Consider the following 18,761-nt stretch of genomic DNA (forward strand, 5'->3'; position numbering starts at 1 on the left):
TAGCCTGAGTGACAACTTATCCTGTGCGACAACTAGCCCCAGATCCATAGGTCTATTGTCTGGATCAAACGATCTGCCATTGATATTCTGTTCAATTCTCTGTAGGTTCCTTCTGCCTGTTGTCAGTGCAATCATAATAAAATAAGTGTGCTAATTATCTGAACGAGGCTGTTATGGTGACGTCTTCATTGGAGTACCAATGAAAGTCATAAATCAACAGTCCTTATGTGTCATTTTATTTTACCTTTTTATTTACTTATTTAGCTTCTTTTTTTTTTTCTTTTTTTTTGAGCCAAAGGTTTGCTTTGGCCACTGTGGACATAATGCTTTCCCAGCCCAATTTCATTAGAAATACTTCAGGCTGTAATTATCCCATTCAATCTTACTCATTCATTTAATGTCAGATCTCTCCCCTATTCAAATGAAACCTAATATTGAAAGGGGCAAGGTCAATGAATTCTGTCTGATTTATCCTTGCTTGTCTCCACTATGCATAGACACGCTCGCCCTGCGCACGCCCACAGTCCAAGTAACCCATACACTTCCCTCACCGCGCGACCAATACGTCACAGTGATGTTGACGATTACATAAAATTCGATTATTGCCCAATCATGTCGCATAAGATTCGCGCTGAACTATTAACACCTTTTGAAGCTAGACTAATGATATATATGTTTAAAGCACAGTGGCAGCGCCAGCATACAGCACTCAGCTTTAGGGAGTCTGCACGCGCATCACGTATAATTGCGAATTCTGTAAATCCAATTATCTGTAGATTACATTTCTACGATTCGTCTGATAAGCAAATGCTGATATCAGATGCTCCGGGTCTCCAGGGGAATAAGAGAAGTCTTGGACTGATTCCGGTCAAGGTTTTGTACAAATGACTTTTTATGATGAAGCAAGTGGCTCACCGAGAAAGATGCACGTCTTTGGGCTTGGTTGTTTAGTTGCCGATATATTTTGTTTTACAAACATGTACATATCTCTCTTTCACCCCCACCCCTTTCGCTCCCTTGCAAAAGCGCACTACACACTGATGAGTGCAGTGCACTGGGTTCAGGCGTTTCCTTTTACGATATTCCACTGATCTCTGGCGACGGAAAATTCGTGGAGGTTGGGCGACGCATTAAAGCTTTAAGGCCCACCTTCGATATTTCTGAAAAATGAAATAAATACATGATTAAGTCGCTATACCGTCGCGACTACAAATAGAAATACTTTGGCGGCCATATTGTATTCGTTTAGCTCAATTGGGCGATATGTGAAACAATATTACACCCTTTCATATTTAATATAGGGGCTTAGAACGGAACAATGTGTGCTGCAATAATCGCACATCCCATCCAATGATCCAAATGCGTCCGATGTAGATGTAGCCTGCATGTAACCAGAATGGAGCTTTAGTGAAGATACTCAAAATCCTCTGGTGCAGAAGGGAAAATCTAATAGAGTTCATAGGGTACGGAACAAGGGGGAACCTGTTCGCATGAATGTCATTTTCATTTAACAAAAAAAATAGGTAGGCTATTAATAATTAATCATGGTGGTGATCATAGAATTAGATATTGGGATGGTGCGTATCAGTGTAAGGATACTGCTTAACTATCCGCAGCAGTCTATACTCTAGATCACACTCCTGGGCGACATGTATCAAAGGTAGTCTGTGTGCATGCTAATGTGGGGGGCTCATTTCGCCATATAACCGTATTTGATCGATAAATCGATCCATCGCACATGGAACAGCTAGTGCTCGCGTGAGAGCCGCTATTAAAAGCATAACGTGTAATGTGGTAGACGGTTAAATTTGTAATTGCATAAAGAAAAAATATAAAAGGGAGAACAAATATCGGAAAATGTATGAAATCCGTACCATGCCCATAAATGTTCAGCCGTGAGCGAGCAGAAGTGAGATGTCAGCTGCTGACGCCCGGTTGCAGTGAGGAGACGGAGAATATGGGAGGAGATGAACGATAAAGCATCAGAAATAAAGACTTACACTTCGTAGTTCCTGCGTGCGATCCTTCATTTTTCCCCGCCGTGCTGGCCAAAAATATCGCTTGAGATGTCCGCTGCGTTCGTGTATTTATTATTAGCAAATGTCTGGCTCCTGTTTAATTTCCCACAGATTTCGTTGATTTCAAAAAAAGAGCGCCCTGTTCTTCCCCTCTGCACTATTTCACGCCTTTTTTCCTTTTCCCTGTTCCCGGTTCTGTGATGGTGTGTCCTCCGTGGCGGTGCAGTGATGCCCCGCAGCGCGCTCTGACTCCAGCACACGAATGCGATTCCGAACGCGGTACTGATGCTGCAAAAAAAAAAAAAAAAAAAAAAAGAGGTGGGGGGAGGGGAGCGATGCAGAGGGCTGGAGTGCTTCTGCGCATGCGCCGCCGTCTCACTTTACCTGCTGCCCCTCCCCCATCCCGTTCGCTTGCTGTACTGCGTGTCTCCGCAGCGCGTAACTGACCTACGTTCCCCATTATAAGTAGGGAACTGTAGTTTGTATTAGGCGGAATACAAAACCAGGAGCCTCTTGTTGGCTTCACGAAATAATCGATGCGGTTCTGTTTTATTCTAATAGAGGGAAAAAGGGGGTAGGACGCATCGAAAAAGATACTATCTCAATGGATTTTAAACCTTATTCCCCATTAGCTATAGGTGTGAGGTAACAATTAACCTCAGATCTCAAATGTCACTGTTATTTGTACAAAGAGAAATGCATGCTTATACAGTCAACACATTAATCTGCAATTGTAGGAAATATAACAGATAAAGTGATCCAGGTGTTTTTAAAGTCAACCTGAATTGCAGCCTGTTTTACTATAATGGCATATTTTCAAAAGAACTACAATGTTCAGTGGGTAAACAAAATGTAAAATGAGACTTAATTTTAAAATTAGTGATGAGCAATACCGTTTTTTTTTAACAAATTCAAGTACCAAGGCAATTATTGCCGATATTCATACCAATATGTTTATTAAGATGACTTTAATGGGAATAAAGCCTATAAATTAAGCCTATAAATGGGATATTAATAGCCATTTAATGTTTGAATGCCATTTTTTAACATTTAATATGGCCTGAGCTGTAAATGATCAGATCTCTGATAAAATTACATAACATTATTTATATTAACTTTGAACAACTTCTGTCTGGGACTGCTTGTGCCTTTCAGCATTTTTACACATGAACAGAAGAAAAAAGGACTAATCCTACATAGCTGTTTGTTAACAAAGTTACTTTTTTGTTTTCTTTGAAGAGTGTGATATGCAAAATAAATAAACTTAAAAATATATATTTTTTAGAAATGTCTTGGGATTTCCTATGAAAGTGTATAATGTGAGGATGAATTCTCTTAATAGAGCATCAGTATTATTAATAATAATTTAAATAATATTTAATTAAAACATTTTTTTTTATGGCCATTATTGGTAACCATTACCCAATAATCCTATGAAAGTCATTTCATAGGAAGAACGAAGTACTACATTTTGATGAAAGATTACAAAGACCATAAGAGCAGGGCAAGGGACATGCATTATAAAAGTAAATATATTCATTTTGGATTTCATGCTGACTTTAAAGGCCTATTATGTGAATGTTAAAATTTTACAGAGGCACTGCTTAAACTGTTGAGTTGAGCAGGGATACAGCGTTGGCACTGCGGTTGTCTGTTGGTCTTGGTTTGGATTGCTTTTAACATCTGCCAAAGGGAAGCTTCTGGAACAAATGATCAGGGTGGGAGGGATCTTCAGCGCATCTTTGTGCCCCAGTTCACTGTCCTGGACCGGCAGAGCTCAGATATGTGAACTACGGGAACTGGTTTTAAAGTATATGGTCAAGAATATAACACCTTTTTGCTAATCCCAGTGCCATAAGAGTGTCAAGTGGCTCCATATTAGACAAAAGACATCCCAATCTAAGGGGAAGAGATATACAAAGCAGTTTTGTCCATGTAAAATTAAATTACTTTTTGCATGTTTTTTTGCACATGTTCAAATGTTTCTGTAAGAAGAAATATGCAGTAGGCTATACACAAAATACTATTTTAATGTCATTGCAGTTTTAATGACATTGAAGATGTTCGTGAGTCATCTCTGCACCACCAGCGCTTGCAATTCATTTGGTGGTTCATATACATTACTTGCATTTGACCACAAGGCTTTTAATTTATAAACCCCATCAAACACCAATATGCATGTGTGTGAAGTTAAATTCAGATTAATGTTTATAAGGCCTTTAACAATAGTAATTATGATGAACCAGCTTTAGGGAGGTTTGGGCCTAAATTATTGAACTGAACACAGCAGAAGTCCTTTAGGAGATACTTATTGTGTAAAGCTTAATCTTTTCTACAGGGGGCACTGTTTGGTTCAGAAAGACTGCAGTCACAGGAAAAAGATCTGTCATTTTTAATTGACCCTTTTCACATTTCTGGGTTTCTCAGAAGCTGAAGTACTCATATTTGGGTAAACTTGAATGAGAGACTACATTATATATATATATATATATTTTTTCTCAAATAGCAAAAGAAAAAACTCCACAACAGTGTTTTCATAACTTTAAAAAAGAGATAGAGAGAAAGACGTAAGAGAGAAAGATTTTTCCGTCACTCCCACAGTTGTTGTATTAGAAACACGCTCACAGCAACCAGCGTTAACTTTTTTTTTTTGTAATTTGATGTGAAGATAATAAAATAGAAAGTGTTATAAATGTACTACAGGGCTCTCCGCTTGAATCTGATTGGTTTACGAATGCTCTTCGTGTGCAAGTAGATCCAGCAGGTCTTGACCGCATTACAGTTCAATATAACTTCGCCAAATGTTTCCAGATATTTCAAAGGTCGTTACAGACCACAGAACTAAAACCCACAACGATACTGACCGAGCAAAAAAAATATTATGATAACAAATTATTTCCATGTTTTTTTTGCCACAAAATAAAAGTAACATTACGACCTCGGGTGTGCATTATTTTTCTAACAATTCAACGGTCATCAATTTAAAAAAAAATTATATATAAAAAACATTGCTGAATTTACGATGCTGATGACTGTTTAAACGCATCATCACAGTCTGCGTGATCACATCTGTATCATCTTATTTAGAAAGGTGACAGGTACCACTTTCTTCATGCCATATTCATCTTCCGACATATTGAATGTGACTCGTTTTCATTAGAACCATCAATGCATAATTGTACTTCATAATCATGTGTTTTTAATATTTACAACAAATTTTTACTTTCCTTATCTATCAGAACCATTGTTTTACCTTTTCTCTGTTATTTCTTTTATTTTCTGTAATGAAATTTAATTGTTATAATAGTTCACAAATCTAGTGCCTCATTTCAGACACTAATGATTGAAATAAGCAACCTAAAGTGAAAACTAGAGACAAAATAGACTTTTTTTTCAATAAAGTTTTTTTTATTGCATCAGTCAACAAAAATTCATGTTTTAAATGTAATACTGCGGTCTGCGGGTTGTATAAGATACACATAAAATTATAAAATTAAATCATGTATTGAGAAAAAATCTTAAGAATCAGATAAAATAAATTTATCGAAAATAAAAATACTTCAGATACAAGTTCTTAAAGTGACTATTAAAAAATAGCTCTTGTAAATTTGTGTACAGATCAAGTCAATGGTATTTCATTTATGATAGCAATTTTCACTGTATCTTTGCCAAATATTTAAAATAGCTTATGGCAATTTTTATACATGCGTTATCTCAGAAGGCCCTTCATTCATATTTTACAGTATTCTTACATTCTACAGCTGTTGTATTACAGGAAAGACACATTTTTTGTAAAGCCATTGGATTTTTTAAACACAATGGGATGCGCTCTGCCAAATGGCTGGTAATGATTTAGAGTACCATCACCACCCGGTGTAGGAGCATATGTCTCACAATATATCCCTTTAAGACTTGGGCCACAGTTTGCAGAGTAGGAGATCAAAAGAGAGCCATGCTTGAGTCCAAACTTCTTCTGCACATTGATGCCTTGCTCTGGGATAAAAGATTGCTTTCCCAAAAGATCATCATCAAACCGGTTGTCACGGTCCCACACCTCAAATTTCAATTGCCTGTAAGAAGAGGATGTTCATGACATGATGTGCAATTATTTAAAGTTTCACATTTTTACAACATTAAAAGTTTACAGATTTTTTAGAGCATTATCACATTTTGAAAGCACTACAGTATTGCTGACAGAAACTGAAACTTTGATTATGAAAACAGAGTTTGAGAATATACAGTAATTACTCACTCTTTTTTAGTCAGATCAACAGTTCCAACATCGAACAGGTAGTTCCACCGAGGAAAGTTGTTGTTCATAATCACAGGGGTTGTAGCCTTTACAGTTCCGTAGAACACTTTAACATAACCATCAGTTTTAGAGAACCAGTCGCCCCATAATCCCTCAGCACTCATCACGGTCACTTTCAGCGTGGCCACTCCTGGCTGACTCGGACAGCAGTTACTATCAACTCTTTGATGACCGCTGCATTTGCATGCGCAATTATTGTCGCGCCGGCCCACTTTGCAACCGGAGGGGCAAGCGGTTGATATTGCGTTTTTTGTGATGTATTTGCTGATGGCAGCTTGCAGACTGGCTTGTCTAACCGAGTCCTTTTCCACGAGCATATGCAATGAGCTCAAGGTGTAGGACACCACTCCAGGGATTTTCTTCAGTGACTTGAGCCACACGTCATATCCATTATTGACGCTTGGATTGAAGAGGATGTCATGCTGCTCACCGTTGCCGCCCAATATTTCAGTGACGCGGTCGGAAAAGGAGCCACTGAAGCTGCTGTTCTTCTCCAGTTTCTTTTGCCTGGCTGCGCAGAAGCTTGCTTGCGCACTCGCATTCACACCCTCAATGACGGCGGACGCTTCTTTCGATAAGCAGATGCTCACGTCGTGTGCTGTCAGACCTGACATGGAAATCTGGCAGGTCTTCACAGCAGTGGTTGACTTTACGTGGCCACCCAGTTCGACTCTCCGCAAGAAGTGTGTTCCATAGATAGAAATAAAATGGTTGTATGCATCTTCTGACTTGCTGTTATATATAGCAGGAAGTGAACTGATGGAACCGGCAAATTCTTTGGTCACTGGAGGACTAGTATGAAGTCGAAATCTGATGAAAACATGCTTCATGTTAGTAATCTAATGTAACATAACACATATCACACTGTTCAATATCAAAGCCTGTTTCTGCCATAGAGTTAAACAATTTAAAAAAGGTAATTGTGACTTTATTGACCTTAGGTTAGACGCCATGTTGAATTTTAGGCGGATGAAAACGAGTCTGTGAGGGATAGGCTTACAGTGTTTACAATAGCACGCACTGTATAAGTTCCTAGATCAAACTTTCTTTTTGTACTACTTTCAAAACTGTTTCATGGAGATTTTATCTACTGAAATTTTGAAGGGTTTTGTCAGCTAAACAATTGGCATGTTGTTAAACAAAAGTACAATCCATTGAACATGCTGTACTTCTATCCCTCACAGCCTTTTCATTTCTGTCAAAACTTTTTATCTCACAATGTGACTATTTCTCATTAGAAACTTTCTCACAATGACCTCTTTTATGTTTTAACAGTGCAATAAAAAAAGGCACACTTCCACAGAGTTTATAATTGATCTTTTATAGTTAATCCTGGGTAGTCAAGTTTTGAAATTTCACACTGTACGTTTATAAACCCTGGGCTTATGTCATGATTTGCATATTTATGAGGTCAATCACATTGATTGGACGAGTACAGATGCAGGTATTACATAAACTCTTAATAATTGCTTCCCCCCCCCACTTATTCCCAATAATATGATGCCAATATCCTTTATTTTTGAGAGTGCACACACTTACGAGTAATAGCGACAGGAGAAGGTGTGGCCTGTGAAGGAATACTTGTCTTGAGCTGAATGTGTCTTTGCAAACCTGGCTGACACGGAAAGAGAACCAGCGGTAGACGCACTTCCCACCATTGGCACACTCAGCCCAACCTTCCAGCCGACATTGAGGGAATTGCTGGTTTCCTTAAGAACTGAGTTGGCCGATTCATACACCTGGGTACTGAGGCTGCGTTGACACTGCACCTTGACGCGCCAGTCCATCACAGAAGCTGGCACCTTCTGTTTCTCCTGGAGTAGTGAGTTCTCACACACAGTGCAGTTTCCACTCCCTCCTCCATTCATGTAGGTAACCACATCCACCACAAAAGCTCCGGTGGTCTTCAGCCGCACAATGTCAAAGCCTTCTCCCACCAAATTATGCCCAGGCACGAAATTAAGCTTCTTGCACTCTTCGTTGGGGACCGTTTCACAACAGAGGGTAAAAGGAAGAAAGAGGAGGAACAGAAGAGGAGCCATTTGTACTGCAGGCTGAAAGAGAGGAAAATGAGAGGCGATACTCTTTCACATTATTCAAATTTAATAACTGATCAAGAAGTATTTGGACACTTAACGTAAAAATGTCTGAGTGTCTTTACATTTTATAACAAAATATCAAACCAAGTATTTCCATATAAATATTATACACTAATGTTTTAATTTGTCAGTTGATCGATCATTGATTAAATATTCATTGTGAGTGCAACAAATATATTACTCCTACATCTTTCAGTTTCTATCACTAACCATTAAACAATAAAACCATTAAATTAAACAATAAATATGTAAAATACTAATTCTTGTGTTCTGCTTACATAGACTGTTACTAAATTTGTAAGTTTTTGAAGGAGTAAAATCATATGAAATCATCTCCAGAAGGATGCAGGTTGTAAATATTATATTTATAGCACAATTTATACTACTTTCAAGCTTATAAGTGGAAGGCTGTAGATTAAAAGGTTCCAAAGATAACAAGAAACATTTAGAATTCAAAGAGTGTCCAAACTTTTGATGCAAGTAAAACATGACCTGTTTAACTACTAAATAAATCCACTTATTTACCCAGCAAAAAACGCACATTCCTATGTTGAAGTGAGACTACTTTTGGAAAATTTAATTTATAGTAAAATTTAATTTTCTTCATCAGAATTCTTTAAAGTGTTCTAATTTAACACTTATTTATTCTACGTTGTACCAAATACAAATACATTTACAGAAAGATAGTTTACAATTTATAATTCCTATACAAAATATGACAATACCAAGCAAACAATTGACATTTACCTAGTTGAGATGTTTTCTTAACAGCTTTGGTAGAGCAGGGCAGACAATTAGGTTAAATAACCGTAATGTTAGAAAAAAAAGGGGTGGGGGGGACAAAAAGAGCAGACTCAGAAACACCAGTTATGTGTTACCTTCACACTTTTTTTCAACAACACCAACACAGAGACACAAGCACACTTTTGTAACATCTTTTGTAACATCTTTATGGGTATCTACAAAAAATTATTCGCTCTCTTACAGTTAAAAGAAATCAGAAAATATCTGATTCTGAACAAATTGTAACACTTTTTTTGCAACCAGGTGTGAGGAATAGACTTATTTACACTCTTCTCAGGCCATCTATTACTATGCAATCAATAAAATCAATAACACTTCTGTAACTTAATTTCAGAAATTCCATTGCTTTCCGCTTTTCTTGATGAATGCTAAAAAAAATACAAACTGTTAAAGATTTTTCAATATGAGATAAAGATATGAAACATAACAGCATCAGCTGTAACAGTAAGCAGGATAACACTTTTAAAACTAGGTTTTGTATTGTAGCCTGTATTTCTCTATGGCAGTGAGGTGCACTTACTGCAAATGAATCATCACATATAGTCTTCTACTAGTGAAGCTCACACTGCAGGGTCATACTAATCACGATTTGATATCAGTCTTGATTCAGTCTTCTCTCTGTCTGCTCTATTTAATGCATTCAATTGCAGACCGTTGACCTTCGCACTGGCTGCGATTGGCATCTCTGGATCTGCGCCCGATTGGTTATCTAACTTGGATGAAAATTCCTACCAAGACAAGAGTCAGTCTCTGTACTCTGCACTCTCAGGGATTTTAGAGGAATGACCCAACCATGTATACGATTTCACACATTTTTGGACCTCACAGTAAATGTGCAGGTTTATAGTGTTGGAAAGTTTTCTTTCATCGAAGCAAAGATCCAGGAGACGTTCGGATCACGTTCAAACAAAGTTATTCTTTATTGAGCGCGGCTGCGGTTCATCCAACATAATCTGACTAATGGAACTTTACATGGTATCTTATAGGCAATTCAGTGGGCTGTCCTTAAAGGTGCTGAACTTACACACAGCCTTTAGGGATGACTACTGAATCTAATCATCTAAAGACAATAGAGGCAATTACCCCCAACTGAGATAATGATACCCCCCAAATTGTATAAACAACACATGGTCACGAGAACTAAGACTTTGTAATATTCACACATAGTTCATCTCTTAGTAGGAAGATTAAAGACTAACAAAACCCCTTCAAAGGAAACTGTTCAATCTAATCAGTAAATGGATTCCCTCATGTTCACCTTGAATGCCCAATACAGTATAGTTCATCTTAGTTTTTATGTGATATTATGTAAGGAAGTAGGATCAGCAGATCTAAAACATATTTGAAATAGATTCTTAAAATTTGTTATTCTACACTAGTATACAACATCAAATCTATATAATAGGTTCAATGCGATATTTCTTGTGGACACAATTCTCACATGTAATGACTTTTATCATATCACGATCTTTGTGTGTTCTAGACCAACTTCATTTGGTGCAAGTATTCGATGTATCAGCATGGGGTGAATATCTGACTAAACGTTTTTAGAGCGAAACAGAAATTCTTCACACCTCTCATCTGCAATGTCTGCAGAAATGGTGTGTAAACCACTGTTCCTCTGTCACAATACATCAAAGCATTCAAAAACCATTTGTCTTTGACTCTTTAGTTTCAACCATTTCACATTTATTCAATTACACTGTTCATATATCTTATTATTGCAGTCATTATAGTTCTAAATCTACACATTTATTAAGTCCCCAGGGTGCAGTCAGAATTTTGTAAAACTGCTTTCTCTTTTTATGCTTCATGGGCATGGAATGAGCTGCAAAAAACTATTAATACATTTTTTTTAAAAACCACTCACCTCTTTGAATAACTTTTAAAGGTATTTTACAAAAACACGTTGCTGTTTAACATGGATTTGCATACTTTTGTGATGTTTTTATGCATTCTATACACAGATGAGCCAAAACATTATGACCAGTCACAGGTGAAGCAAAAATCATTGACCATCTCATAACAAGGCCACATATTAAGGTTTGGGTAGATTAGATGGTAAGCAAACCATCAGTTCTCGTAATCAATGTGTTGGATTCTGGAGAAATGGGCAGGAATAAAGATCTGAGTGACTTTGACAAGGGTCAAATTGTTATGGCAAGGCGACTGGGTCAGAGGATCTCTGAAACGGCAAGGCTTGTGTGTCGCTCCCGGTCAGCAGTGGTGAGAATTTGCCAACAGTGTTTTGAGAACGAACAAATCACAAACTGGCAACAGGGTGTTGGGCACCCAAAAGGCTCATCAATGCACGAGGGCAACAAAGGCTATTCCGTCTTTTACGAGGCCAACATAACTACTGTGGCAGTGGTAGTCACACAAAATTTGAATGATGATTATGGGAGGAATGTGTCACAAACACACTCTGCATATGAGGCTGAGTAGCCACAGGCCAACCAGAGTGCCTATGATGTCCCCTGCCGAAAACGGCACAATGGGCACGTGAGCGTCGGAATTGGACCTTGGAGCAGTGGATGAAGGTTGCCTGTTTGATGAGTCCCATTTTCATGAACGACATTTACGTGTATATCTTTTACATCGGGAAGTGATGGCACCGGGATGCACTGGGGGATGAAGACAAGCCGGTGGAGGGAGTGTGATGCTCTGGTCAGTGTTCTGCTGAGAAACCCAGGGTCCGGCCATTTATGCGGACGTCAATTTGACACGAGCCACATTGTTGCAGACCAGGTACACCCCTTCATGATAATGGTGTTCCATGGTGAAAGTGGCCTCTTTCAGCGGGATATGTACTCTGCCACACTGCACACATTGTTCAGGAATGGTTTGAGGAACATGATGAAGAACAAGGTGTTGCCCTGGCCTCCAAATTTCCCAGATCTCAATCCAATTGAGCATCTGTGGAATGTGCTTGACCAACAAGTTCGATCCATGGTGGCTCCACCTCACAACTTACAGGACTTGATTGATCTGCTGCTCAGATACCACAGGACAACTTCGGAGGTCTTGTAGGGTCCATCCCTCAACAAGTCAACGCTGTTTTGGCAGCATGTTGAGGACCAACAGCATATTAGGCAGGTGGTCATAATGTTTTGGCTCATCTGTGTGTGTCAAACTGCAACCAGGTCATAAGTTTTTATGCATCATATATGTTTTAATGAGTGAAATTGTTGTTGACTCCCTGGAAGATTTTGTATCTTGTATCTAAATGCAGCATTGCTATTTATGTCAAAGTGCAATGAAAGACAAATTTTAATCAGATCACCTGCCAAAGTCAAAATGACCCACCTTTGCCCATTAAGTACCTGCCAGGAGTTCGATTCCAGCATAACAGAGATTTTTCACCTGGTATATTTAAAAAGGTCACTTGAAGTGACAGAAATAATACCTTGACTCTTTGCAGATTGATTATGCAGCTGACGTTTTTTGTGGGATGTGGAACTTGCTGACTCCTCCAGAGAGACGTATCTTTCTGCTCTGGAGGCTTATTACTTTATTCCTTCAGAACATCTATTTGAAGATCAATGTATGTCAGAAGAGACCAAAACACTCTGAGGGGAATTTCAATGTTTATTCTTTCAGATATCATGCCATTTTGATGTATTCAGCCCTTTTCTCCTACACAACAGAGTTTCATGCAAGCTAGAAACTTGAGGTAGCAACTATGTCCAATATTTTTTAAAGGAAGATCTGAAAAGCCAAACAATAGCTTGATTTATTCAAAATGAAACTAATCAGGATTAAATAAGATTAAGATTTTAAATAATAATAAAAAACAATGAGTTATGTTAAATGCAAATTAATTTGAATAGTAAGTAAGTAAGCTCTGACAATCTTAGAATAAAATTGTTTTAGAGACAAGATATTTTTTCATCCGATCCTCAAGAATAATAAGGTTTCGCTATTGGTTTCATTCTGCCACTGATCGTAGCAATGAAAACTCTTTATGTGATTAGATTAATTTATTCTGAAGCTCGCTTTCTGTTTTTTGTTCACCCAAGCAGCTTTCAAAAAGCCACGGTACCTCTGGCACACCAGAAATCCACTTTAAATTAGCACTCAGTCGTATTTGACCAATTTATAATGAACAAACTTTGTTAAAGGCACAAATAGCAATTTGCGTTGTGGGACCAATGTGCATTTAAAATATATAACTTGTAACCTCGGTTCCCAGTGCCACGCAGCATCAGATCTTGGTTTAGTCCCGATTGTGATCTAGGCCATGAACACTTGCTGTGGAATGTGGGTTAACCCATTTACACCAGCAGCGTAGCCGAGTTCGACCCAGATGTTACATCAGTTGTAAAGTTCTTCGGTCTGACAGGCCTGTGATCTGAATACAAGCTTTACTGAGCAATGCAAGATGTGGTAATAGCTTACACAAAAATAAAAAGTCTGTCATGTACATTTTATCATTCCAAACTTGTATCATCTGCACATCACACAAAGGAAGAAAATGCCAAGTCATATAGACTAATGGAACGTTGGTATGTTGGTTTGTATTCCTAAATGATGACAGATGTTTCATTTTTGGCTGAACTTTTTCTTTAACACACCATTGAATTGATTGCTAGGCTGTGTCAAGCGCACTGCTGCAGTAGGGCTTGATGTTTTGCATTCTGTACTGCAATTTATGACCCGCGTACAGGTCACTGAGTGCAGCGGCAGTGAAGGGAGAAACTTGCAGTCTATCTTAAATGCCTGCCAAGCTGCATCTCAATGCTACAGCAGTCCCTGTGCCAAATTTGAACTCCCTGACAAATGATTATGATAAATCAAATGATAATGATTTTTTCTCCCATATTTTTATTGTTTTTACATTATTTGAATGTTTTTATTTCAAATAAATGAATTTTTCAAACAAAATGAAAACTGTCATCATTTACTCTCATACCAATCATACCAAACCCATGACTTACTTTCTTCTGTGGAACACAAAATAAGTAGGCTATTTTGAGGAATTGTCCTGATTACTTTTCCATGCAATTACAATGAATGTGGACTGATGCTTTCAAGCTTTAAATAAGGGCCCCATAATAGTATACGCATAGTCTACAATGCATTATTCTTGTTCTTAAGCTGTCATATCCCTAAAGTAAAATGTTAAAGGTGTGGTCACATTAGCGACATTTTGGTGACATTTTGCAGGCAAAAAAAGTCCATTGTCAGTAGTGTTGCAATGCTCGAAGCATAGTTTGCATAGCCACAGAAGTCACTTTTAAACCAAGCAGCTTTCTGATGGTCAACTCGCTGAATTGGGGTTATGCGCAAAAAAATTCCTTATTCTGTAACAGGTCACATCACTTCCGGTTCGGGTCATTTATATGTGCTTTGTTAAATATAGAGCTGTTTTACTCAAGATACATTCAAAGGAACGAGCAAAGATGAGCATAACCGATGTCCATCGTATAGATTGATAGCCTAAAAGTTTTTATTTTTTATTTTACTTCTTCTAACTAACATTTAGATATTTAAATCGAATAAAACAGCAACAATAAAAAGATCTAGCTAGGTTAGCAGATTACCTTAAAAGTCCACAGATTGTCGTTAGTTCGTACTGCCAATAACACTTTCTCCAACAAACGGATGCAATGGGAGAAGTTTCGCCCTCACACGAAACAATAGAAATTCTATTTTAAATTACTGGATATTTTTAATCTTAGAAAATAAGTTACATAGAACATTGGTAGAAAACAGACATATAATATGAATCCATGACCATGACAGGACATTTTTGATGTTATGGAATGTATAACAAAACACAATCAAAGGTTGAAATTGCATTAACAAAACTCAAACAGTTGTGTAGGCCCTATGTTCAGTATATGAGTTGGACTGGTCATTATCATGATAATATGATAAGATGTGATGGTTTCTCAGCCTCAGTGGTATTCTTCTATCCATGGCTTGGCTCATGAATTTTAATAATAACATAACGAGACGTTAGATCACTATTCCTAAATGACTGGCTGAGAAGGAGCCGTACTGCTTGTGAATTTACGAATTCTACTATGGGGAAGGTTTGGGGTTATGTATATTAAATAGGTGGCATAAATGCCTGCATTATGTTACGAAGCAAGGTAGCCATATTAATATTCATTCGCTGCATTTTCATCATAGTACAACTGGTAATTTTGTGCACGGATGAAGTGCTGAGCTGCATCTAAAATTGCATACTTACCTACTATATGGTAGGCAAAAAACAGTATGTGACTATATGTCCGAATTCACAGCGCTCCAAAAAAAAAAAAAAAAAGAGTACTTCTGTCGAGATTCTGAAGTGTGCATATGGACACTTTACTATCCCATGAGGCCACGGGAGAGGATTTGTGAATGGCGGTGACACTGTAGGTCATGTGATAAGGGCAACATGGCGAATGTAGTAGGCCTACATCCAGATTATTAAGATTCATACTATATATAATGTACTTTTTTAGCGGTTGTGGAGTAATTACTACACAGAAGACAAATTTTCTAGATTTTCCTTGATTTAGGTGTAAAATAAAGCCTGTGTAAGCATACTTTGTTTTGTTCTACAACGTAAATTACACACATCCATAGTGAAAATGCACATCCATTTGAAGCTGTTATGTTCATTTTTGCAAATGTATGTTTCTAATAAGTAACTAGATAAGACAGCTGGGTGTGAGTGTGTGCAGTGTACATTGTAGAACAAAACGTGAAAGTATCGTAAAGTTTACTACAGGTTTTATTTGACTCATAAACTGAAAAACCCCATTATAAAACCCAATTTGGAAATCTTGAAGGAACCAGCGGCAAACTAGACTTCCGGGTTCTGACGTCATACCTGCAGCACTTTATTCCACCTCATTACCTGTCATTAATTCACCACTGCAATAAACCTTATTCAGAGCAGCGCCATGACAGGTGTGAAAGTGAGGCTGTGAGGGATAGACTTACCGTGGTTTCAATGGCATCTGCAATAAAAAGCTGTATAAAGCCCCTAGATCACTTATAATTGTCCACTGCTCATATTGTCAGGAGGCTTCAAAATCATCTACATTACATTTAGGGCAACAAAATGCAAGTGCTGCATGTGACTATTCCCAGTAAGTCTAGCAAGACTTTATTTTTATTTTTTATAAATAGGTATACAATAGTGTTAATATTAATGGGTCAAGTGTTGATGAAAAAGATGCATCTTCAGCCGTTTCTTGAAAATGGCTAAAGACTCAGCAGCTCGGGTTGAGTAAGACAGATCACCAGCATGGAACAGTCAAGGTAAAGGGCCGTGAAAATAATTGCGTGCCACTTTTAGATGGCACCACAAGGTGCTGTTCACTTGCAGAACGCAAGCTTCTCCAGGGCACATAAGTCTGAAGTAGTGAGTTTAGATATGGGTGCAGAGTGGTTGTTCAGGCAAACATCTACACATTAAGTAACATAGCTAGATTAAAACTTAAAGAGCAAGATATCAGCTCTGCTGAAAAAAGTTTGACATTCTGCATGTTTAATTCAAGAGAAGTGCTCTGAATGAGTTTTTCTGGGATGTTCTTGTCATTTCAGTGCACGGCTGTAAGAACTGAATACTGTCCTATTTGGTAAAATGGATATATCAATTTGATTCATCCTCAAACTGGTCTCTGCTGGTGTGGTAGAAGAGCAGACCAAACCATCCAACTGGCATAAAACTGCACTACATTGCACTGTAATAATGAAATAAATGATTTTTATTTGTTTTAAACGATTTAAAGGTCTATGAGATCATGAGGACCTGGCTGACCTAGCGATTGTCACCTTGTGCTTACTGGAGGTCTTGACCTAAAACTCTAGCAGCTGTTTTTACGTCATTTAATTACTTAAATGTAAACATAATTGTTTATATAATCCCTAATCAGGTTACTTTTAATTACTCAAGGCATTGTTTTGTTCAGTTGTTCTCCACTGAAAAAGTTTAATGCAATTTCCGGTACTTTAGCCATCATGCCAAAATGGATGATTTTAAGCTATTAAAACAGTGTTTTATTTGATACAGTTATCATACTGCACCCCCTGGTGTTTGAAAACTGTGCTGTTTTTAGAGCATATTCATAAGCTGTATATATAGGCCCTATACTTTACAAGAAGCATATGCTGCAGAATTTGAAACAGAGTTTTGTTTAAATAGAGTGAAATATATATATTATAATGGTGAAATGTGGCACATGGTATGGTATGATAGAGTACATTTCTGCTTATCTGTCATGCTTATCACTGAACTCATGTTATTCACAGTACAATAGTAACAAGCCCTGTTCCTTTACATGGTTTATCTTCAGTATTGCATGAGCTACATGCACTTTAGGCAATGACATCACAAAACTTGCACAACAAGAATATTATTTCATAAATTACTACAAAGGTCCATGCTTCATTTGTCAATTTTAAATGATTTATATAAATATTATATTTATTATTATGATTGAATCATTTAATGCCTTTGAGGCTTTATTAACTGCTTCAAATGCCTCAGAAACTTTCCTAATAGAAAATGACAAAAAAATTATTGGTTGAAATGTATAAAAATTATTGGTTGAAATGTATTTTCAAACGTAGTCGTCGCTTTCAAACGGCATTATTTCTAATGTAATAGCGCACAGCTGCCAAGTCGTGTTAAAATAGGCTATGAATGTTTGTACTCATAAATAACTGTTTTGTGCTGTCACTTGTATTACTAAACACAAGCTTTAAAGACTTTTCAAGAACAGTTGTGATAAACATCTGGCTTTAATCCTTACATTAAAGTTTAATGGTTGAATACTGCATGAATGGGACTTCACCTGCTAACCAAAAACAAAACAAACAAACAAAAAAAACAAACAAGAAAAGTGGAAATAGCAAACTTTTTTAAATGGCAAAACAGTGAATTTAGAAAATTGTGTCCTCAATGGAGGATCGGTTTTCTCAAAAGCGCACTCTAGATAAAATCATCTGGAAAACATATGAACAATATGTAGGCCTAGGTTACACAATGAATTAATAATTGAATAATGATTGTGATCTTGAACAATCAACTATGATCCTGTGTGCAGAAGCTGTACATTATATCTACAGAAAGAATACCTCAAATTAGCTTTATGCCTCGCGCTTTGCCACATTACAAAACCCGACAGTTTAGTAAGACTATAGGTGAGTCCCGCAGTCTTCTTCCTCTGCACTCTGCAGTTAGGAGGAACAGGAACCGGGGCTGTGGTAGCCTATATTTGTGGCCACAGATCCTATGCACGACAAGGGAGCTCTTTTCCTGCCGTTTACAACTTCAAAAACGAATTTAAAAGGTTTTACACAAAATGAAACGAACAACACTTCTTGAACATGATGAACATTTACAAGAAATGAAGACTGCAGTCATATTAGTAGAATAATAAACGTTTTTGTTTTTGTTTTGTTTAACATGAAGCGGGTCGCCTCAAGAGGGCACACATTTTGCTTGTGGAAGTAATGAATGAGTGACTTTACAATGGCTCCAGTAGCCTAACTGAAAATGTAGCAGATTCAGTCATGCTTTTG

General features: G+C 37.5%; 2 protein-coding genes across 2 annotated transcripts in view; both read right to left on the reverse strand.

Annotated features, from left to right (window-relative positions):
* The window catches only part of stx1b (syntaxin 1B), a 41,376-nt gene extending 39,048 nt beyond the window's left edge, over positions 1-2,328 (reverse strand). Inside the window, exon 1 of the mRNA XM_084130037.1 lies at positions 2,001-2,328. Coding sequence (XP_083986163.1) covers positions 2,001-2,030 — 30 coding nt within the window. The 5' untranslated portion in view covers positions 2,031-2,328. The remainder of the gene's footprint in view (positions 1-2,000) is intronic.
* Positions 2,329-5,412: 3,084 nt separating this feature from the next.
* prf1.3 (perforin 1.3) lies at positions 5,413-9,237 on the reverse strand. Its single transcript, XM_084131951.1, has 4 exons — positions 9,177-9,237; positions 7,870-8,384; positions 6,271-7,140; positions 5,413-6,088 (listed from the first exon to the last, which is right to left on the reverse strand). The coding sequence occupies exons 2-4, from the start codon at positions 8,370-8,372 to the stop codon at positions 5,788-5,790; spliced, it is 1,674 nt and encodes a 557-aa protein (XP_083988077.1). The 5' UTR covers positions 8,373-8,384; positions 9,177-9,237; the 3' UTR covers positions 5,413-5,787.
* Positions 9,238-18,761: the final 9,524 nt, after the last annotated feature.

Source organism: Abramis brama (assembly GCF_963993115.1).
Source record: "Abramis brama genome assembly, chromosome: 12".
In the NCBI taxonomy this organism is placed as follows: Eukaryota; Metazoa; Chordata; class Actinopteri; order Cypriniformes; family Leuciscidae; genus Abramis; species Abramis brama.